General features: G+C 38.4%; 1 protein-coding gene across 2 annotated transcripts in view; it reads right to left on the bottom strand.

Moving 5' to 3' along the window:
- OPN5 (opsin 5) overlaps window positions 1–24949 on the bottom strand; it is a 44345-nt gene that overhangs the window by 5239 nt on the left and 14157 nt on the right. The window contains exons 5-7 of one of the 2 annotated variants that reach the window (XM_063707652.1): window positions 12788–13029; window positions 9449–9506; window positions 2977–3307 (exon numbers count right to left, since the gene is read on the bottom strand). In XM_063707652.1, the coding sequence (XP_063563722.1) occupies window positions 3173–3307; window positions 9449–9506; window positions 12788–13029 (435 nt within the window). In that variant the 3' untranslated portion in view covers window positions 2977–3172. Of the gene's footprint in view, window positions 1–2976; window positions 3308–9448; window positions 9507–12787; window positions 13030–24949 lie in introns of those variants that run through there. The other variant, XM_063707653.1, reaches the window with a different exon arrangement.

Below are 24949 nucleotides of genomic sequence, written 5' to 3'. Positions count from 1 at the left end.
GCCTCTGCCACCCCTGATGCAGCAAGACCAGCTCCTCCTCTACCTCCTCATCCTACTCAACGTGAAGACAATAAGGATAAAAGCTTTATGATGATCCACTTCCACTTAATGAACCGTAAATATATTTTCTCTTTCCTATGATTTTCTTAATGTTTTCTCTAGCTTACTTTATTATAAGAATATGGTATATAATACATATAACATACAAAATATGTGTTTATTGACTGTTTCTGTTCTTGGTAAGGCTTCCAGTCAACAGTAGGCCATTAATAGTTAAGTTTTGGGAGAGTCCAAAGTTATAGGCAGGTTTTCAACTACATGGCTGATCAGTGCCCTTAACCCCTACATTGTTCAAGGGTCGACTGTACTTTCTTATTTGTTTTTCCACTATACCGTGACCTATTTTCATATAAGGAGCATGCCTTATTTTTTGCCTAGCTTCCTATATAGGAAAAACTCAATAAATAACGTCTATTGGAATTTATCCTCAGATGCTATCACAGCCCCATACAACTGGTTCCCTTATCCGATAAACCAAGTTAGGATTTGATGCACCTGGTCTAGGACCTCCCAACTCCCTTAAAAGGAATAGAAATCAGTTCTAATTTCTCATCTCAAGTGTAAATCAAGCAAGGGAATAGAATTATTGTAAGAGACCTAGAGTGGGATTTTAAATCAAGCAGGATGAAAGAAGAAATCTACATACAGAATAAATCGGTCAACCATATAGTAAAGTACTAAGAGTCACAGGCTTTAGAGGCAGCCTGAGAAAGCTGGAATTCCAGCTCTTCCATTGACAGGCTGTGTGATTTTGAGCAGGCTCTATAAATTCTCTGTGCCTCAGTTTCCTAATAGGGGACAAAGAATAACCCCTAAGGCTGTTAAAACAAGTAAAAAAGTAGAGCAGACTTCAGCAAAGTTTTTCCATAAAGGGCCAGAAAGTTCCTATTTTAGGATTTGCAAAACTGACAGTCTCTCTCTCTCTCTCTCTCTCTATTCAAAAGGAGAAGCAGCTATAGACAATATGTAAACAAGTGGGCATGGTTGTGTTCCATTAAAACTTTATTTACAAAAACAGGCAGTGGGCCAGATTTGGCCAGAGGGCTGTAGTATACTGACTTTTACATAAAACCAATCCTTGGTATATGTTAAACTTAATAATATTGTAGCTTTTATTATTTTACTTGGAGGAATTTGCTTCCCAGCAAATAACTCAAGTTTCAACCTTTTATACAAACTTTAGTCATATTCTCACTGTAATGAGAACACATTTTGCCTATTTGTATTAATTGCAATCAATACAGAATGAGCTGATATCTAAGACTCACTACCTCAGAAGATTTCCTCCCATTCCTCATTTATGTTTGCATTAGAAATAAAACCAGCAGGGTATTTTCTGGAATATCGCTTCCCCTATAATTTCAACCATTCCGAAGTGCAGAACTTAATTTGAAAAACCTGTAAGACACTATAATGGGAAACACGCCAATAACAGCAGCAGCCTGACTAATGTGAATGGTTTTGTTCATTTGAAAATAATTTATATTGAATGATGAACTGTTAATACTTGTATTAAATTAAATTAAATTCTGAGAACACCGAACGAAACCGAGGCACTAAACTACTGAATGTGGAATAAATTACTCCCTTTCTCCTCTCTAGTATCACATTTTTACTTATACTGTTTTATATATATATATATTTCTACTTATATGGTAATATATTATATATATATTTTATATATATATTTTATATATTTTTATATATATTTTATATATATATAGTATATATAATATATATATATTTTATGTATATATATATAATATATATATATATTCCTAATTTTCAGAATTACTTAGAGATCTCTGACCAGCAAGTCATGGCATTGATGCCACTACCCAGTAAATTTAGGGTGTCCTGGGGTGAGTTCAACAGCCACATATTCTTGTGATTCTTATTGCGCTGCTAAATTACAAGTACAGTTACTTAACCACTTCTGATATTTGCTCCAGGAGCTAAAAATAAATTTTTTTGAAAAACAAATTTAAAGAAGCCATACCTGCCTCCTTTTTGTGTGAACTTTTGCAAGCATATTTTTTTGGCAGGGTTTGTCTAGAAGTTGTTGCTCTCCTCTGCCCACACAGTCCTCAGCTTATTAGATCTTATAAATGTCTGTCTTCATTTGCAGGGCTTGGACCAGCAGCAGCTGCTGCAACCCAGAATGAGACAGGAAATTCTCTTGCTTATTGATGGTCTCAGACACTCACATTGCCTCCACTCTCCCTCTCCCTTCCACCATATTTGCTCAGCCTCAATACACTCCAGTTGCTCTAACCCTTGTCATGAACACCTTTGAGCCAGTCATTTCTTACAGTGAAGTCTACATAATTTCCCAGCTCCCAGCTGACCTGACTGCTGATTTTCCAAGCCTGCCGAGGTACCTCATCTAACAATACTGAAAATAGCTCAAAATAGGTGGATAGGGTCATCTCTCACCTTGGAACACCTTCCCATGCTTTAGAGAGATATCATCTCTGTGGAGTGTGTGGTTTCATCACCATCCTGAGCTAAGAGCCTCATCTGTGCCCCATACGCAGGCTCAACTGCAGATTGAGATTATCCTATGGATGAATGCCCTGCCAAATCCCCACTGGCAGTGAGTTTCTGCAAAACACTAGCTTGGATGTGTTTGTACAATGTTCAGGCCCAGTCCTATATTTAGAGAAGAGTGCCTGATTCTCCACTTTCTGGAAATGTCGTGAGTAACTTGCTGCTTCAATGCTATTATTCTTCTTGACTTCCAATCATTTAAGTCATTTTATCAGCCTGGTCTCACACATGGCTTTGCTTCTACATGGATGGAATGTCAAAACGTGTAGATTCAGATCTATTCTGAGCAGTTTGAATAAATCCTACATGCTTGCTGACAAATTTAGCTCATTTTTCAAATGGATTAGGTGCTTTTTTCCCCCTCTAATTAGATTTTGTTCATTTTATTCATTTGGGTGTGTATATATGTGGATCCGGCGGCTATTGGAAGTGAATACCACTTTCAAAGTAGAAAATACTTAGATAAGTGTAACTCTTGGTATTAAGGAAAATACCCTTCTTTCTGAACAAATTAGCTCTAAGTAGTCAACCCTAATATAGCTGTATGCGAAGAAATGCTGACTCACCCAACAGCTTCATTTTCCCCTTCCCTGGTTTCTTGAAGAGGTGAATGGGCCTTTGTCCCTAGTGTTTCACTGGAGGCTGTCATCTCAGAATTCTCCCCACAAGATAGCTGATGCCATAATCTCCCTTTGTCCTGAGGGTGAAACATACCTTAGAGAGTGTCCCGCTCACAGATCCCCAGTATCCAGGGATACTTTCAAGATTCCAAGTCCTTGCTCTTACACAGCTGCCCATTGATTAGGGTACTATTTCTCAGGACACCTCTGACTGTGACCACATCCTATGGGAAAAGACTTAAAAACACATTAGTCTTAACAGAATCATTGACTTAATCAAATTCAATGGGCAGGAAAGTCATCTTGTTAAATTACAGATTCTGATTCAGTAGTAGGTCAGGCATGGGGCTGAAGTTCTTTTTTTCTAACCAGCTCTCAGGAGATACCCAAGCTCTGGGTCTGCAGACTACATTTTGGGTAACAAGGATTTAAACCACCCTATATGCAACAACATCATACACAGACATTAACGAGTTTAAACTCCTAGGTAAGCCTCCAAAATTGAATATTTTCTACTTTAAATACACTTTTATGTATTTAAAGTCAGAACTAGAGGTCTTGATAACTGAAAATTTCTGTAACTGGCATGAACCTCAATGAGAATTTCTGTTTCTGCCTGTATTCCAGAAAAAATCTACAGTAAGAAGTTGTGTTCCCATCTCAGCAAACTCTCTAGTGGAAGGCTGAATATCTCAACCCTTTCATGAAAGCTAAATAGGCAACGTGCTCTGACCCCCTTCTCCATCTCCAGTATGTCTCCATGATGACTCCCACCGGAGTGGAGTAAATCTCTATTCTCCTTGGTCTCATGCCACCTCCAATCATGGCTCAAAAGGGCAAATATCTCTCATAGCATCAGTTCCTCACACTACAAGTTTCCTGTGGCAGAGCTACCAGTTGCTATTTCCACAGAATCTTAGTGTGTTTCTCACTTTCTCAAACAGCTTGAACAGCTCCCAGATCTATGGTGACCAGATATATTGAGAAATGTCCTCCTACCTCCTCAAGAACAAGATTCACACCTATCACTACAAAACCCGCTTGGAATAATCACCTATTTCCTCTAATAGTGATGATAACAATAGTTTCCTTTTAATTTATATTTTCAATGGGCCAGAACTGTCCTGAGAATCTTAGAGATGATACATGAATCACAACAAATCCTAATGAGATGAGACTGTCCCTATTCCACAATGAGGACAACCAGCGACACTGAGAGATCAAGTAATTTGCCTTCACAGCTGGTAAATGACGGCACCTGAGTTTGAGATCAAGTCTGCTAATTCTGAAACTGTACTCTGAACTTCTATGCTGTGTCTCCAATGCTCTAGGTATTGTTTGGAAGAAAATGTTGTAATCCACACTGCCCCAAATCACCTGGCCAGCTCCATTTTGCTATATCCTGAGGAAGAAAACTGACTCAAGAAATTTTCCTTTTCTCAAACCAAACATTCAAACACCCAAAGATAACAGGAGAACATTGGCCTGGCAATGATTGAATTCTGCTCTAGAAGACCTTGCAAAAGCCCCATGTTTCTCTCCTCATCAGGGGAACAGAGACATATGCAAATCAATTCCCAGGACCTCTCCTGATATTTTGCAGTTTCTCTCATCAAAGTAAACCTATAGGTCTTCATCTAAAAACTATTACAATTAAAGTATTTACAATATACAGAAAGGTCAAAACTTTGCCAAAACCCTCAAATCCCTAAGGAACTAAAAACACATCCTCCCCTTCTTTTGTATCTTCCAAACATTCAGGACAGTGTATATGGCAGGTGCTTAAAATTGCCTGAATGCAAAGCTGAATGAGTGAATGCAGTATTTGCCTATGTAGATTTGGCCAATGTTAAAACCAAAATAAAACAAAACCAACAAAGCACGTGTATACCTGAAAGAATTTTTTCTCTCACATATGTTTTAAGTAATAGTTGCCTGTCTATTTGAGACCTCGTGGTGCATGTGAGGGTATATTTGTCAGGCTAAGGAAAGAGGGTTCAAAGTAATTGAGAAAAGCAGTTTCAATGATAATGGTTTGATTCAAATTTCTTAAAGTATTTTTAGAATATATCCCATGTAGTCCCATAACCTGGTGAACAAATATGCTGAAGGTTAAATCATTTAAAAATCATAGAGTGTCACAGTGGTGACCAGGAATTTTTGCAATATGGCATCCACTAATAGCATGAGGCTTTGAGCAAAGTCTGTACTGACTGAGGGCATGCCCTTAAATGTGTTTTCTTAGCAAATTCCCTGTGGGTCTTATATTTCTTGCCTTTTGCCCCATTTTAACAGAATGGTCAATGCTTTGACCTCCTGGACAATGAGGTCTGGTTCCCTCTCTATAAAATTAGTTATTGAATCAAAGACTGATGCTATCTCTGCTAACCTTTTTACTTTAATGACATATATCTTCATTCTATATATAATGTTCTCCGATGTTTTGGCAGTCTTTAAGACATTTCATTATGCCAGCATCATTGATCCCTGCAACAGCCTACTCATCAGCTAGCTCTGACTCTTCCTCTTTCCCTCTCCTTTCCTTTGTCTTTTCTCCCTCATTTGCACTAACTTGACGGAGAAGCATTTTTATTCCCAGATTTGTGGCTCAGGTTGCTAAAGGTCATTAAAGGCAGTGGTGGGAAATTAAATGAGATAGATTTTTGTAGTTACCATTTCAGTTCTAAATAAGCATAATGCTTGATTCTTTCAGGGGTGCAAACCTGAAATTACATTTCTAAAAGTCAAAAACTTGCATTTTACTGTGAAATATATTCTTATTGCTTCATTCTACTTAGAAAAACTTAAAATATATTTAGATTTTATGATAATTCTTGAAATCCAACTTTTCAAGTTAGTAGGGCATTTCTACTCTCAATTTCCATTTTACAAATTTATTTACTCATTTATTTGTTAACAAGATAGGCCATGTTTAAATGAAAGTCCAGGGATCTAGGATTTTATATTCTTGGTTTAATACTCTAGCTCATGTTTCCATATCTCCCCCAAGTCATTACTTGTTTGATTTCAACCATTAACTTTCCAAGTGTCCTTTATGCATCAGGCACTGGGCCAGTTATGAGAACCCAAAGGAGAACAGGCATAGCTACAAGCTCAAAGATTTTGCAGTCTTTCTCATAACCCTCCCAGACATAAAATGCAATATATCTTTTCTAAGCTAAAATTGAATTTGTAGATGTGTTTGAGGTCTGTATAGAGTTTTCTCAAATCATTGGAAGCCACTGGGGAAGCAAAACCCACTCAGGAAGTTATCCACTGACAGTCTGGTGTACATGAGCCAAACTTCAATGACTCCTTGTTTTTTCTTCCTCCATTCTACCCCAAGGACCACATCTCTATCAATTCTGGTGCCTCCCAGCTCTCAGATTATTACCCAAAACAATGTAGAACCAAAGCATGGAGGACTTAAATCATATTTTTCAAATTGATAACAGATATTAACTCTAGGATCTCCTCCAAAGCTCCGACAATTTAAACTCTTTTTTTCCTTTTCACTATGCTAATTTTTCTTATACACGCATTTATAAAGCCATGTTAAAGACCACTAGTTAAACAGTTAAATGAGTCTATTTTTAAACAGTTAAACTATCTGTCTTCAGGGACGTTTGTACAATGTTAAATTCCACCTTCTAGACAAATCTGCACCAACCTGAGTGTTCTTTTCTCCTTTTCTTACCTCCACCGCCATCCGTCATCCACTTCCACAATCATCCCCCCACAGAAAAGAAGAAGAAGGAAAAAAAAACCTCCTTCACTTCACTTTCTTCAGGTCATTTAAAACCAGCAATTTCTCTTTTAGCATTTTTGTCCTACCTGCTTCACTCTGCAACTCAATAATCTATAATTATATCGTTATAATGACACAATGATATAATCTATATATCATTCAGTATGACTTTAGATTATTTTTAACTACCTGTTTTGAATATCTTTACCTATGTTGCAAATGCTCCGCATTCAACATATTCTAAATATAATTCACTCTCTCCCCCATCCCATTCACTTTCCTGTATTTTTCCCCTTGGTAGATATCGTTATCTACATTATTTCCTAAGCAGATGGCCCCAAGTTATCCTCAACTCTTCTTCATCCATGTAATCAATTACCACTTTTTTGTCACTTTTTAAAATATTTTAAACCTAAATTTTCATCTTCATTTTTAATGCCATTTTTTAATTCAGGTTCTCATAAGTTGTAATTTTGTTATAAAGCCTCTTAACTGGTCTGCCAACCTCTAATCTTGATTCCCCACTCTCATGCAGACAATCCACCTTCCACACTGCCACCAGACTGGTCTTTCTTCCCCAGCCTAAAATCATGAATGGTCTCCCTATCACCGTCGTGGTAAAATCCATATAACAGCATAAACAACAAAGCCTTTGGAGTCTGATTTGGCTCTTGCCAGACTACCACTCTCAGCTCCACTTCTGACCACCACCACTCACCTTAATAATAGTAAGAGCAGTTGTTGGTACACAGGGGTGCTTCTCTAACATCGGCATATTGCTAAGTGACTTATGTGGATATTATTTCATAAGTCTCACAATGACCCTGTGATACTATTGTTATTATCCTCATGTTTCAAACTTGCCAAAGGGCGCAGAGGAGGGGTGCAAACCTGACTGTGCTTTACAGTTGTGTCCACCTCTATCTGACGTGCCACATGCTCTCACACCTCTATAATGTACAAGTCTGCTAAAAAGTTCCTTGCCTCTCTATTCTAATGACAATTCTGCCTCTTCTTTTCTCCAGACTTTGATATGCAGCCATAAGCCCCAAGCAGAGTTGTTGCTTCTTGTTGTTGTTGTTGTTGTTGTTGTTGTTGTTGTTGTTGTTGTTGTTGTTTTAATCATAGAGCATGTTTTCCAACATCTATTTGGCATTTATCTTAAACCAATGACACACATCAAGTCATTCCTCATCCCACACCCCTGACTGACAAAGAACAAAGACAAAGGAACTGAAGGTTCCATGTACTGAGGTTGAGCCTTGGAGGAGGGTATGATTCTCTACAAACCTTCAAGTTGAAGGAGTGGAGAGATTATCAGTGGTGTGAGAGGAGCCACTGTGAGAGGGGCCACCCTCTTCCCCTATTTGCTGTTCTTGTTGGCAGTTACCAGAAAGACAGAATCACAATTGATGAGCAAGGCTTAAGTTCATAGCAGAAGGGGAGGTAGATGGAATAGAGAAGCATAGAGAACACCTGTCTAGTCATTGAATTAAAAGAACTGCAATGTAGATGGCCCTGCTTATCAGATTAGGAGAAAAGATAATAGACAATGAGTAGAAAACCTATTTGGACATAGTATCTACATGCCTTCTCCTTTCAGAAGCTTTTAAAGGGCAGGAATCTGTCTTTGAAATCACTCCATCTCATTCATATCTACATCTCTTTACCTGTCTGCCTCAAAAGGTGTTTGTTTAAAAAAAGAATGAACAAAAGAAATAACAAGCTAACAAAGAGAGGAAACAACACTTACGAATAGCTATCTTCACTAAATTCACTTCTTAAGCAATTACAACTCATAATGCCCTGTTACATCCACTGTTTTAGTAAGTAGAACTTAATGAGAAAATCCACGTGGGTAAAATTATCATCAGCAGAAATTACTGTTGTCTTCAAATTTGGAGATACAGGAGAGTTTTCCATTGAGTGATTTAAGGCAAAACTGATTTCCCCAGAGGACTCCTTTGTGGAATCACTGCCATCAGATTATGAACCTCCCCCAGCATGAAAAATGGCTGTGAGAACCAAAGTACCTACCAAAGAGCCATGGCCCAACATACTTGATTGTCCACCTGAATGAGCCCCAGAAACTGCCTCCCTAACCCGACATTAAGAAACAATAATGACAATAATGTAATAAAATTAAATAACCCCCTAATATAAAACTTCTCAACATTTTTCTCACTATCTCACACTCAATTCTGTTTGGCATGACAATAGGTTTTAAAGTACGAGAAAAGAAAGTTCCAGGGACGCTCATCCTGATAATATTCCTTAAATTAGTATCCTGTAATCTAGTTTCCATTTAGCCATTGGAATTTCCCAGTAACCCCTGGCTTGAGGAAAACTGTACAAAATATAAAAATATAATATAAAGACAAAAGTGTGGCCACAATCAAATGTTTACAGCAGTGAAGAGGCAAATAAGTGAATACGTGTGTCCATAGTGATGCTGTATCCATCTTCATACCTCTTCATGAATTTCCAGCACAGCAGAAGACTTCCTGACTGTGGTTACGGTGTGCAGCCTAGATATAGGAGAAGAAAAATGCAATTTAATATCTACATATACACACACATAAATACATATGTACATATACATACATATGTATATGTCAAACTTGACTACTATGAGGATTATGTGCACAAATCTTGAATCAGCTACAGACAGAAAATAATAATTCAATTTGAAATATTCAAAGTCAAGGAATTATTTGGGCAGAGTTTTCCAAAAACAAGCCACTCATTTACAGCACATTTCGTATGCCATCATGAGTTTCCTGTTTTCTAGAACAAAATTAATTGCACACCTACCTGCACTATATATGTAGGCCTTGTGATTCACCTACTGAAGGAATGTTCTTTATGAAGACAGCATTGCAAGCCAAGGTGGTCAGGGGAGGTTTGATTATGATAGCAATGCCAGAGTTTGCAGCTTTGTTCTCCCTTGTTATCTTCACTCAGTACCAGGAATGCAAATGACTCCATCCTTCACTGCATACCCCCAATCAAATATTTGAACCCCCAGTGCCTTTTGAACATTTCTTCTCCATTTGAGATAGGCCTAGCATCTGCAGCCTCTTTTCCCTGTCACTGCCCATAGGTGGCCTCACTGGTCTCTGTGTAGGCAAAGGCCTATGACTCCATGAGCTGTACTGCCATTGTCTTCCTTTCTCAGCCTCTGGTTCATTAGCTTTCAACAATGTACAAGAGAGTCATCTGGGAGAGGTAAACAATTAAACAACGGAAGCTCAGGACCAATCCAGACAAAGCCAAATCTCTACAGATGGGGCCCAGGCAGCAGTCATTTTTCAAAATTCCCCAGGTGTCTCCATTACACAGCCAGGGTGGAGCAGTGCTGTTTACAAAATATGGGAGACTACATCTGGATACCCAGGTGTAGGAAAGAATAACATTCCAGAAAGAGCTCTTGGCCACATTTGTTTCCTTTGGTTCACCAACTTCTACCAAAATCTCAGGGGATTCAATTCAGGAGGAAAAAACGAGTTTAACTTTTAATAGACTGTTAAAATTACCCAAAATTTATTTCCACAATCCCATATTCAATACATCAGCTTTATTATTTGATTTCAAAATATTTCCCAAAAGGTTGTCCCCTTATAAGCAAAAACATTTCAGGACTCAGAAAAGAAAAGAATAAGGATATTGATTAATCCAGTTTAATTCACTTGTTCTGGTTTGTGCACTAATTCTAAACTAGCTTCACATCACTTAACCTTGCTCTGCAGACCTGCATATTACTCACTTGCATAGCTTCTTAATAACAACAAAGAGAAATGAGGTTTCTTTTTGGCTTCTTTGTAGAGATAAAAAGAAACCTCTGGTGGCTACCATCCACCCATCTGCTCTTCTCTGAAGCAGCCCCTTCTAAAATCTACGACTCAATATCTCTTCAGCATTCCTTCCACAAAGAGGCTTCAACTTCTAGCACCTAAGGGCTCCTCACTGCTTCAGCTCTACCGCCTGCTTTTTCCCCGAAAGCTGACCCTCTAGAGAAAAGAAATAGCCCTGTCCTCCTCCAGCAGAGCAATTGCTATATTTCGTATAAACGGCTAATAGGAACAAGTGAACCGAGCTGTCTCTTGCCTGACTGATTTTCCCAAGGGTCTGTGGCCCTAAGTCACTTTCTCCTACATAAATTTCCCTCTTCCCATTGTTGAGTATTCAATATTTATGGGCTGCTCGCAGTTGTGAGTGAATGTACAGAACACAGAGGCAGTCTGAGGCAAAATTATGAGGTACGTGAAATTTGCTTGCAGTCATTCCTGTCAAACTCCCATCTCCTTCAGATGAAGAAGTGCGCCGTTACTTTCTCCCACAACTGCTCTATTAAAATTATTCTCTGTATCTGTATTTATAACAAAATATCAATAGCCAGTGAGGACATAGTGTTATTACTTCAGAAAGAGATGCGTTTTAGCATTTGGATTTAACTGTTCAATTCAACGGCAAAGGCAGTAACCACCAAAAAATATGAAAGCACTACTAACAATTGTCCCTTAGATCTTTTCACACATCAATTTTGCTTAATTCTTACAACTTTAGGAGATGGGTATTGTTACTGTTTATTCCAATTCTAGGCTCTACGTAGTTAATTTGTTCAAAGATATAGAGCTATTGTAAACATATTGTAAACAACTGAACATTAAATACTGGTCTTCTATCTTCAAATTGTGTGTCTCTTCCCCTGTACCACAGCAATAATGATAATACCACCTTTTATTTGTGCCTTTTTGTCATCTTTTCATTTGACCCGTGGTGAGGAACCTAAAGTCCAAAATATTTGTCACTTGCTCATGCACAATGAAAGAACAAGACAAAACCCACATCTTCTCATAGCTAGTTCTACTTTTTTGTCTACTGTCCCTTACTTACTCAAGGGAAGAAGTATTAACAAATATCTAGAAAATCAAGTAAATAAGAACAAAAAGCACTGAGACCAGGGGCCATCTCAACACCCCTCACCTCAGACCATGAATTCAGGTGCCTCTTCCACTTTTTACTACTAATACTGACCCTGAGTGGACACAGAAGACCACCAATAACCCCCAAGTCTTTACTCACCCTGAGCCTTTTGGGTCTTTAGGAAAAATGGTACTGGATTCCCAAACTCTTTTCATTGTGTAGCACAAACAGTATCAACCAAGGAGGATACATTTTGAAACCCAGTAGACTTGAATTTGAATTTCTCCTCTGCTACTTTCTGGCTGTTTAAACATGGGCAGCTTACTTAACTTTAACCTTACTTGAACCTCAATTTCTTCTTCTGACAAAGAAAAAGAATAACCCAAGGCTCTCGTGAAAATAAAATAGAAGAAATCTGGCACAGAACAGAAATGTCATCTCCCTTCTCCCCTTCCTTCCTCTGCCCGCCCAACTTGTATACCCTTAGCTAGTGGTAGTGATGTGCCAAACAAGAGAATCATTCTATTGTGAGATCAAAGCCATGTGAAACAGTACTCTTGGAATAAAATGGATTTGGTCCCAGATATGCAATGTACGAGCCATGGATAAATAGTGGTTGTTGCTCAAATGGACACATCTCTGTATCTTAGTTGCTCCAGGATCAAAAAAGAATCACTTCTCACTATCTATCCATGTCATACAACCTCTACATAGCTGATTACTTGATTTCAGGAATTTTGATAAACAGAAAATAAAGTCCTTCCTACACTACTCCTAGGCGATGAGCTTTAACCCTAAGAAGACAGCACATCTGAGTACCTTGAACCCTGCCGGATTTTGAAACAAAGAGAGTGTAATTCATTTCCAGCTTCTGAAGTTTTACCTGAAGCCTTCCAGAGACTTCTTCTTGGTTGCTTTCAAACCACCAGTTTGGCAACAGGCAAATTTGTAATCAATAACTTGGTAAATGATGGGATTGTACATCGCTGCAGATTTTGCAAGTAGGGTTGGCACCACAGAGAGCTGTATGGGAATGGAGTCTGGCTTTCCAAAAGCTGACCACACAGACACCACTGCATAAGGAATCCAGGCAATCAGGAATCCAGCACAAATCAACATCGCTACCTGATGAGGGAAAGCAACAGAGAAAAGAATCAAGATGACTGGTAAAGGACATGAGTCTGAAATGATGGGTATGGAGAAGGATCAGGTCACCTCTCACAGCCAAGAAAGTCTGTCATTGTTTTCATTTACTTTGTACATAGGAATCATTTCATACGGACTTCTGAGAAGTTCAGCCAAAAGAAGTGATTACAATTTTTTATCCCATTTACCACATCCTATCTAGTCTCCACTCTAGAATTTGAATGTACCCAAAGACCCAAAATATAACCCTCAAATAGCTGTCAGATTATGCCTCCACGGAGCAGGAAATCATAATATTTCTGGACTTCTCAACCCACATTCACTTAAAAACTCGATGGAAAATATATTCACCTTGATGACATTTTAAATCATCCATATTCGCCTCAGGAAACAGAAATTCTGCCCTAGTTTGAAATTCTAATTTGCATTTTCAGAAATTTCTATTAAATGTTATTTCTTTTGACTCAAATTTTTGTCAGGTGTGAGACTCAGGTAGTGGAAATTCACTAGGTACGTAATGTAAAATAAGTCATTGAGATTCAGCCAAAGTGGCATAGTTGTATGGAACAAGCCTTTTTCAGAAAACACTTTTCACTCTCACAAAATTATAATCACCTTCGGGGCCTCTTTATTTTCAGACCAAAGAATAATTAGCGATAGGGTTTTAAATACCCTCAGAAGTCTCTCGCCATCTGCAATTCAGTCCCTTTAATAATGTAGTCCTAATTAGTGCTGTGTAACTACCTGCCTGACCCCTATGCATCATCTCACTTCAATTCAACAAACTCTTTTTAGCAAGTGCTTTGTGTAAGACCCTATGCCTAGTGCTGTGGGGAATACCAGTAAAACCTAGAGCCTGAGTTGTATCCCTCTAGAATACAAATAACTACAGTACAAGGCTGAATATTATTTAAGTGGAAGCTCAGAGGAGGACACATATACATCCTATGGGGCAAATTGGGGCGTTTCTTTTTTGAGATGAAGTTTCGCTCTTGTTGCCCAGGCTGGAATGCAGTGGCGCAATCTTGGTTCACTGCAACCTCTGCCTGCCAGGTTCAAGCGATTCTCCTGCCTCAGTCTCCCAGGTAGCTGGGATTACAGGTGCACACCACCATGCCTGGCTAATTTTTGTATTTTTGTAGAGACAGGGTTTCACCATGTTGGCCAGGCTGGTCTCGAACTCCCGACCTTAGGTGATCCACCCACCTCGGCTTCCCAAAGTGCTGGGATTACAGGCATGAGCCATCGCGCCTGGCCTATTGAGGAGAGTTTCAAAGAGGACGTGCACCTTGGCAAGTAGAAATAAAGAAATAGTGGTGAAACAAAGTAAAGGCATAGACAGGAATGTGAGAGGTCTGTATAGGAACCAGTGAGCAATTCACTGTGGTAGGAGAAAGCAACAAAGGGAAATGAGGCAGGAAAGAAAGATTCAGGGTTTTGTATGGCATTATTGAGCTTGCACTTAATTCTATATTCTTTGAGACACTAGTAGGTTTTTGAGCAGGAAATATGATGAGAGCTCTGCTTAGGAGGATTAGCCTATAGAGTGAAATGGCGTAGAAAAAAATAGAAGGTAGAAAGATCATTGTTTATTTATTCAATCAACAAGTATTACCGAGCATCTTCCACATGTTTTGTGTGAAGGATAAAGCAATAAACAAAGCAGACATATCCCTGCCCATGTACAATTTCTACTCTTAGCACGTTTGGTTAGGCAAGAGTCTAAAGAAGAAATAAGAAATTAGAGTATTGAGACTGACAAATGTAATCAAAACTTTGGTTTTTATTTAAAACTTGTGCTATTTCAGGCCCTAATTGAGAAAGCGTACACTAACTTCAAAGTATCCTTACACAATGTTATCTACTAGGATATTCCTTCTGTAAAATAAATTTGAAAACTGTATTCAAATCTGTCTTCTGCGTAGTAAGACACCTATTTGTTTTTTGGGGGGGTAGTTTGTTTGTTCGTTTGTTTGCCTTTGTTTCCACCTTCCCAGTGTATGTCTTCTACCTTAGCATCACCAGCACCCCTCAATCTGTTAGGCTGCTTTATGAAGTTGACATCATGGGCATCACATGACCCAAGTCTGACCAAGCAGAGGACTACACATTCCTGGCTACAATAATAGGAATAGAGAGCAGTGTATGACTCAAAAGATGTTGATAAGACCCACCTTGGGGATTTTATAAAGGAGTTCCAGGAAAATTGGACTTTCCTATAATCTCTGAGTAAGGATGGAGCTATGCCAGGTATCACTTCCTTTTATTCCCATCCCCAACTTTAAGAAGCAAAATAACAATTCCCAACATCAGGATCATGACAAGTTCTAGAGAATCAATGATAAGGAGTGAGACATACAATGTTTTATTGGTAATAATTAAAGCAACACTATTTGCGAATGCCTTTTTTGTTTTAGACAGTTAATTGGATGTGTTTTTCCCATAACGAGGACATATATGTGCACGTGCATTTCAGTACACTTTAGCGGTAGGCAGGAAATGGTCCACAGCCTTCGGTCTACTTGACCTGTGGAACAGCCTGTCTATGGGGTGTGTTTGCCCTAGGAACCTGCCTCTGTGGTGTGTATAAGAATGAAACATGGAAAATCTAAAGTCTAACCTAAAGTCTCAGGTTCTAAAATTCCACCCAAGAATTTCAGAACTCATCTCTGAACATTAGCTGCAGCACACACACACACACACAATTAATAATATCAATTTTTTTCCATTTTACAAATAGAGAATCTGAATCCCCAGGAAATCAGTCAAGTGAGCCCAGATCTCCTGCATGACCTGCAACCTTGCTTTCGGTCCTTGGCCAAAACTCTCACCTATGCTTAGCAGTTAAACTGTCAAGTCCCAATGTACACACGCAGCTCTCCCGTTGGACTTGCTTTCCTATCTTTCTATGAAGCTTACCCAGGAGAAATTTTTATTTGGTTATGTCTGTGTGACTTTTGCTTGTAAATGGAATGGATGCCTCAAGGCTCACAGTGAGGGCCTTCTTTTTCTAAATCCCCAAATAAACACTAACTATAGAAATAAAGCTTGCTTTAGCAGATGTCTAGGGACTTAACATAGCTCCATCTTTCCTTCTTTAGTGAGTCATATGATGAGTTCACAGTATCCCAAAAGCTGTTTTCTGTGTTGCTGCCAAAGTCATTGACAAAAAATAGATTAGCACTTAGTCCATAATATTTTCTACATTTTACGTGTTTTCTACTTTTAGAGGAGTGTGCAATTGGGGAACAGGAAAGACTTAAAACATTTGCATTATGTTATCCTTCTTAAAAGGACATAGAAGAATTAAATATACTTCAGTTTTACAAACACATAGCAAATGAATCACTGTGGTTTTTCTGGGATTAGAATAAATCTAAATACTTTAAATTGAAAGACTTAGAAATTGAATTTAAAGCAGAAAGAGGGATAAAAGGCTAGATCTAAAAAGTACTACACAATGTTATTTATGTTTCTGAAGTGAATACAAAGTTAATATAAGGCACATTCACTTTCTATAACCTTTCCATTTTAAAATATACTCCACAAAATATTAAACATTTAAATGTAAAAACTATTTTAAGATATAGGCCACGAAAGTTTTCAAAACTTTCACGTTCCACTCCGTTTTTGTCAGCACTTTCTACCCAGCTTGGAATATATTTAATCTTTTCATCAGTCTGTTTTTGACTTTCCTCAATTCTAAATGTGTCTTAATTTTTATTTTCTAAAATCTCTATTCCAGATATCCTTAAGCCAGTTCTAACACAGGCTCCTGTACCCATCAACTTTTTCTAAGTTGTTTATTTTTTTTAATTACTTCACTTTTATCACTGCCTTTTTGGGTCACTGAAGAAGCAGTAAGACTTCAAATCCTAAATTAGACAATTTTTGTGGGCGGAAATTCACAGGGTACATGTTTAGCTTCTACAAAAGAATCACACATCTGCAACCCAGTTCATTTTAAGTACATCATGCTACAGAGGACCAAGGGATATAGCCAGTTTCCAGTGCCAGTTCAAGCTGGCATTGTGTCACAAAAGCAGTGTTGTCCATAATTGCTCAATTCCAATTAATTAACCAATTAAAGCAATAATCGAATAATATGGTTGAAAGTAAATCCTCCAAGGCTATGCCTCTGGGTCTAATACATCTGAAGCATTCCAGCAGGTAATGTTTCTAAGAAGGAGTTTCCCTCCTTTCAATGTGCTGAGGCAGTGTGGAATAGTGAGAAAAGTCATTGGCATGGAGATACTCTGAGTAACTCCATGATACCAGTCACGGTTCAGCTCGACCGACCAGTGTGAGTGGGGCAGAATCGCTGATTTTCTAGGAACAACTATTTCAGAGGGGGTGCCGAGCTCCTCTCTCCAGGCTCCTTTGCCCAGATGCAAATAAGACTTCAGCTAACACTTGAAGCTGCATGCTACCTTGAATAATAAAATAGATTAGAAGACACAGAATTGATGTGAAAGTAAGGTTGAAAAAGAGGGCCAAAGAGATGAAATAAGTTCCCCATCAATAACAAGATTGAATCACATTACAGAACCAATTAGACTGGGGATAACAAAGATATTTCAGTGGCTAGGGTGAGAAAATGTTCCCAGGAGAGATCACCTCTATGCATTAAGGAACAGGAAGAATGCATGTTCTGCCTCTTTCAGGAGACAGCACAATTGACAGGAGCATGCGGGTGACAAGATTTTGTTTTTCTAGCTTGGGTCCAGCTAGGTTTGATTCCAGCCAGCAAGAAAATAATATTAAAAGACAGTAATTCCAGTTATGAGACTACTACCTTCCACGTATAGAGCCATCTGTCATTGAGTGATTCTACCAGTGGCAAGCAGGAAGGGAGGGAACTTGACAACTGTGACCTACCTTCTTTGGTTCCTTCACATACACATACAAATAAGAGTGGTGACACTTACTTAGCTTTCACATTACCTTTTAAGAAATTAAGTAATTTGACAGCTTTGAGTGTGTCTAGTTGGAATTTCTTCCTTCCTTCTATTTTATCCACAGAATGTTAATTAAGGTCAACTATCCTAAACCTTCCTCCATAAACTTGTAAAGAAAAAATTTCTGACATCTTTGGTGTACCTTCCATCTGTTAACCCTCATTGTGATCTAAGCAATAAACATGAATTCATACTTCAAAAAAAAAAACAAGTAAAGAAAAAAGAATTTCACACTTCCCAATTGCAATTTTCTTGAATCTTAAAATACCACTACTCTATAAACAAGCAAAAGCTGCAACTGAAAAGAGAGGCAGTAAATTAGGTCATGTCACTCTATGCATCTGTGTTTTGGGGTTTTGGTCCAAAACTGAATACAATATTTCCTGACTAGGCAGTGGCTGGCTTAAAGAACAGAAAATAACTTACAAGTATCTGGTTCAACAAAACAGGAGAGACTTCACTGTTAGTTATAGATGGCCCAAAGCCCTTGAAGTGGGGATGTGCGGCTTGGAGAGGAACAAATACTCAGGTTGGAAGGCCATGTGGTTCTAGTAACAATAGCCATTGCCAGAGACCTTTAAACAATTGAACAAATCTAGTCATTTTCATAGACATGCAGAGTTTAGAAGGTAACTGAGATATCATTTCATCCTCTTCCTCCACTTTCACAGATGAGAAAACTAAGGCCCAGCAGGATTAAATGGTTTGCTTTAGGTGAATTCATCAAGATGCTGAGTTACAAGCAACAGAAGTTGACTATGGGTGAGTGAGATAGAAAATACATTTATTTAAAGGATACTGGTTAACACAAAGCAACACTGGGAAGCTGCAGTTTACACTGAGATCAAGCAGAGAGAAATGCTACCCAAAACTGTGACTGAGAACTGGTTCTGATGCAGAAACTCCTGCTGCTGTAGCCACGGCCTCAGGAAAGAATTCCCTGCCCCTAGATGCCATATCATTAGTTTCTGGGACACATTGAGGGCTGGTGCCCAAGTCCATAGCTGTAGGGGAATTCTGGGAAATGAGTGGCTGATGTTTTCAGCGTCTTTTAAATTAAGAGGCACAATGCTTCTCCTCTCACTCTAAGCAGGGCACAAAACGTTGGAAATTCCTCAGATACAGAAGGCTTTCAGCCTATGGCAGGCAAAATAAAAAACACACATTGACTATGTAACACCTCTCAAGCAGCTAGTGGCAAAATTGGGACTGACCCCTAGTTTAAAACTTTTTCATGATTAAATTGCTCTGAAGTAATCCTTCCTTCCTTCAACAAATATATATTAAGCACTTACCATGTATGAATCATTGTATTAGGTCCTGGGGACACAGAGAGAAAAAAAAAAACATGGTTGTTACCCGCTCAGGTCTCATCAAGTAGTGGTAACAAAGAAAAAAAGGGAAATGAACAAATAATCCCCAAAATAGGTATGAAATCGTAAATTAATTAAAAATTGTGACATGTTCCAGGAAGATAATGTAAAGGCTGCAATGAAACATTGTAATAGGAGGATCTGAATTCAATTTTTGGAAATGCTTCTCTGGGAAGTGACATTTAAGCTAAGAACAGAGGGATGTAATTAATTAATTGGTTTTGGGGTTTTTTTAAAGCAATACAGTTCAACTTTCCCATGAACTGCCCTTAGAGTCCACACAGGGGGTCTTCTGAATCTGATCCTTCAATGATAAATAACATTTGATGAGCTATAAAAGGGAGGAGTCATTTAAGGGAAATGGAGCTTTATGTTTAAGAGTTTTAGAAAGATTTCACAGTCAATGTAAAAGAGCAAAGTGAAGCAAAATGCCCTGTCAGGTATAAAAGAAACAGAGGCACTAGAGCCAGAGTTCAAGGGACCTCTTAACATTCATCAAGGTAATTAGATTAACTTAGTTTATTCAATTATGTATTTATTCAAGCAATCTTGATTAAACAGCTAGCAGGTGCCACGCTGTAGGGTCCAGTGGCAAACAGGACCCACAGCATTTTCCTTTGCCTCACTTACTGTCTTACAAAAGAGAGCTATAAACATGTGATTCAGTAAAATATGACCAGTGTCACTAAAGATAACCTGCCAAGTGCTCTGATGGCTCATACATAGCAGGTGGACTTTAACCAGGGAGAATCAGGAGGGCTTTCTGGTATAAATAAGGGACACTAAGAGAAATTCAGGTGCCCAGGGGATCTGTATCATAACTGTAGACCTGGAACATTGTAAATGACTGATGTGTATTAAATGAATTACTATGAAGTACCAACATGTATGGCATAATAATATTTAGAAAAACTAATTCATGCTTCTGGGATTGTCTTCCTGTCATTGTACTGAAACTGCCTTTGCAAAGATTGTATCCGTAAGAAAAATTACAACAGTGAACTGAGCTGTTCTAACACCCCCATCTTGACCTTCCTTTAATTATTCCTGGGATTGGGTGCCAGGCTGACTTTGAGAGACATTTAGGCTCAAGTTTAAATGATAATAGGCCTTTCCCCAAATTCAAGCACTTTTGAAAAGCTAATGGGAAGCTGTCAAACTGGGGGAATGAGAGGACACTGAGTTCTGCTAAGGTGCAGACCTAAATGATTGTCAGCCATTATTCTGGAGGTTACAAGATATGCAACTTCCCCAATTACTCCTGCAAATAACATCAGTATTGTAGAACCTAAGATTGGCCTTTTGAGATATCTTTTCAAGTTTTTTGCATGTCTGACACTCATAGCTCCACCTGGACCCCAAGGCTCCTGTGGCCCCACCTGGGCAGACTCAGCTCAAGAGGAGAGCTTCCACCCCCTATGATTTCATTCCCAACCCAACCAGTCAGTAGCAAGCACGCATTGCATAGCAATCCCCACCCCTTCACCCAAACAGCCTTTGAGATACCCCTCACTTACAAACTTTGGATGAAATTGATTTGGGTACTAACTCCATTTCCCATCTGGCATGGCTGGCCTCATGGCTATTAAACTCTTTATTGCAATGCCATGGTCTTTCTTTGTGCAGCAGGCAGGAAGGACCCTTCAGGCAGTGACTCTACCATTCCCCTTATTTAATCAGCAGCAAGAGTATTCACTGCATTGTGTGAAGATTTTTAGAAGCAAAAGTACCTAAAGAAGTAAAACTTTCATTTCCCAGCTTCTAAGTTTTAAAACAGAAATTTGAAACTCCCAGGAGAGAAAATAATTGAGAAAAAGGGTTTTGAGTGTGGGGAAAAAAAGTGACTTTGAATATCCACAATCAGAGGCTTAAAGGACTCAGGGCATTAAGATTACTGTGTGAAAAATTTAGAGGAGGTACATGGAAATAAGAGCCAGTTTTCCCACTCCCAAATAGGTACAGGACCTACACCCTGAAGGCAAGTGGGGACATCAGAGGAGTTGGTAACCTACCCTGAGAAGGTGTCCTGAACCTACCCCACTGAGCTGAACACCAAAGGCCCGGGGTCAGGGTGGAAGAACAACAGAACTCTCAGGGATGTTAAAGCAGAAAACATGTGCCTCACTTCCCAGGGCCCCAGCCAAGACCCAAGATGCACCGGAAGGGTTGCAGCGGAAGGGTGCGGAAGTGGCTTACAGTGCTGATGAGCCTAAAGATGCCTTATAGTTGGAACAACAAAGATGCAAAGTGACCCGTGAAAACTATAACTAAGACCACAAGGAACCCTAAATATCTCAGCAATGCCAGGGTCAATGAATGACAACACCCAGACCAAGAGTCCCCAACCCATTAGCACTGGCATTGTGAAAACCTTCCTGAAACTTTTAGGTAATCCTGGGAAGAAGAGAGAAATTACTGATTTCACTGAATTTATCTTGACTGTCCAATAAGAAATCAGTTTTACAAGGTCAAATGCAAGCATAGAAATGAGATTATGCTGAGTCATAGAAATATAATCATATGTATATGTATATCATGTATATCATGAATATCATGTGTATGTGTGTGTGAATATATATATATCACACCTCTGTTTATCGCCTGTGAAATTTCAGGCTGCTACAAAAGTCTAGCAAAACCATCATTTTTTAAAATTAATTAGAAAAAAGCTACAAAGTAGAGAAAGGTTTGCAGACAGAATGCCAACTTTTAGCTTCACGAGATCAGACCAGCAGAATACTGGCCCCAGTCATAACCCAGCTAGAAATAATTAAAGTCCACAGAAAACTAAGTGATTTTGATCTCAGAATCCTGGAAGGTAAACTTTAAGTAATCAGCTTTTAGACCAGGCTGTTCTGAAAATCAGAAGCACCAAGAGAGCAAGCAATTTGACAATCCTGAGCAGTAGCTAAATGAGCAAAAAGGTTTCTAAGGCTGTGGAAGGGCCCAGTATAAGGCGGTTTCTACTTATTTTTACTCAGTAGAAAAATCAAGGTCAAAATTGAGTAGTAGTTAAAAATAGTTTCAATTTAGTACTGAAGATGTCACAGTAGTTATGTTTGTTTCTCAGTATCAGTTAAATTTTGTCTTACATTTTCTGCACAAATAATAATTAGAAACACTTGTGTTTATGTTATTTTAATATAGGTTTATATAAATAAATGAAATATAGACATATTAATATAATATTACATATTATGTGATGTCATTAAGTATATAAATTAAAAGAATATACATATATATGTAACAAAATTATATATATGTATTCCTGCACTTCATTTAACATTTCTTTGGTTAATCTGGTCTAGAGTGAGCCTAACTATTTGATCTACCCAGTCCAAGCCAAGCGGAATAATACAACAAATCAAATTAAATGGTATATGTGCTGAGCTATACCTCATATGTATAATGACCTTCAAAAGCATTGACTCATATGTATAATAAGTTCTAGAAGCACTGACTGGTCTAAACATTGACTAGGTTCATTTTTCAATATGGGTTGGATTTTGGCTTAAATTTTCTGCACAAATATTAATAATTAGAGATGTTTGTATTTAGGTTATTTTAATACAGGTTTATATAAACAAATAAAATATAGACATGTTCTTAATATAATATTACATATTATGTGCTATAATATCATTTAGTATATAAATTAAAAGAATATACATAACAAAATTACACATATGTATTCCTACACTTTGTTTAACATTTCATTTAACCTGGTCTAGGGCGAGCCTATTTGATCTACCCAGTCCAAGTCAAGCAGAATAATAACAAATCAAATTAAATGGTATATGCTGAGCTACACCTCATATGTATAATGAGTTCCAGAAGCATTGACTAGACAAGCTTCTCACTCCTCAAGAATACACAAGAGGACAAGATGCTAGAATGTGAGGGGGTCAAGTTGAGCAGTTCAACTGATAGGAGAGAAGATGATGGGTAACAAACTGGGAGAAACTGAAGAAGAGCCTCATGGCAATCAGGACCCAGATTTATTGAGCAAGGCCAACAAAGTGTCAAGGCCAATGACATAATAGGGGATGGAAAACGGAGAAGTGAGGGGGATGGCAAGAAGAAAGCACATTTTGAGACATTGCAGCAACTGTATGCAAAGTAAACTTCGACGTCACATACCAGTGTGATGAATGTCTGCACATCATTTCTTGGGCACACTTCCATAAACTATTGAAAAGCAAATTTTTCATCATCGGTACCTTTGCCCAGTTTCTAAAATAGTACCTGGTACAAAGTAGGATTTGGATTAAATATAATTCAACTTTAACTAGGATTGATTTAGTTAAATTTCTTTTTTGAAAGATGCAGGTAAGAGCTAAAGGGAGAGCTAGAAATGAAGAACCTAACTCATAATGCTTCATTTTATGAAAATATTTTCCTACTTTATAGCCAATTATAAGACAGAAGAAGTTCATGCTTCCTGGGTCTGCATTTTTGTCCAAGAACTGTTCTATTATTAAGCTATCAGTATAGATTTAGAGTGATGAATATATCCCTCAAAGCTTCCTCTACTTGGCATGTAGAGTTGGAGCATAACAGTCAACTGGAGCCGTCAGGAATCTAGCTCACAGTATGTGATATGGTTTGGCTGTCCCCCCACCCAGATCTCATCTTGAATTGTAGCTCCCATAATGCTCATGTGTCATGGCAGGGACCCAGTGAGAGGTAATCGAATCATGGGGGCAGGACTTTCCCATACTGTTCTCATGATAGTGAATAAGTCTCACAAGATCTGATGGTTCTATAAAAGGGAGTTCCCCTGCACATGCTCTCTTGCCTGCCACCATATAAGACATGACTTTGCTCTTCGTTTGCCTTCTGCCATGATTGCTAGGCCTCCTCAGCCATGTGGAATTGTGAGTCAATTAAATCTCTTTCCTTTATAAATTATCCCATCTTGGGTACATCTTCATTAGCAGTGTGACAGCAGACTAATACAATATGCAACCAAGAGATCTTTGTATAACTCCAAAAATTCTGCAATTTGGAGAGAGGCATATTACCAGAACCAAGTCTCTGACTTACTAAAAAGCCATCTCTTATCTGGGGGGAACTGTGTTTCTCTGGGTCCCTGAGACTAGTGGTCTCCAAAGTGAACATGAGAATACTTGAGGGTAGGATACCAATCAACATGATTGATTGGGATACAGGAAGAAATAATTATAACTTCAATCTACCTTTATTTTTATCTTTAAAATAGAAGACAAAAATTGGGGGGTTAAATTAGGGGGTGATAATATTTAATACAAAGCTTGATGGTATTACCTGTATGTCATTTATATTGAGGGCATGTGTTGGAAAATATTTTTTCAGTACAAGGGCAAAAAAATCACGAACATGTGAAGACCACTGCTTTAGACTTTACCAGTAATTCCTAACAGGCATAAGGAAAAAGGAGAAACCATGGTTGCTCTAACACCTTCTATGCACCAGATGACAGAATAATATACTTTATCTCTTTGAATCCCCACCGTAACCCAATGAGACAGATATCACTATTCCTGTTATGCAAGTGAGGAAATAGGTATTCAAGAAAGCTAAATATCT

This window comes from Gorilla gorilla, chromosome 5 (genome assembly GCF_029281585.2).
Source record: "Gorilla gorilla gorilla isolate KB3781 chromosome 5, NHGRI_mGorGor1-v2.1_pri, whole genome shotgun sequence".
Lineage (NCBI taxonomy): Eukaryota > Metazoa > Chordata > Mammalia > Primates > Hominidae > Gorilla > Gorilla gorilla.
Note: the sequence above shows the minus strand (reverse complement) of the source record. Positions and strands in the feature narration are given on the sequence as shown.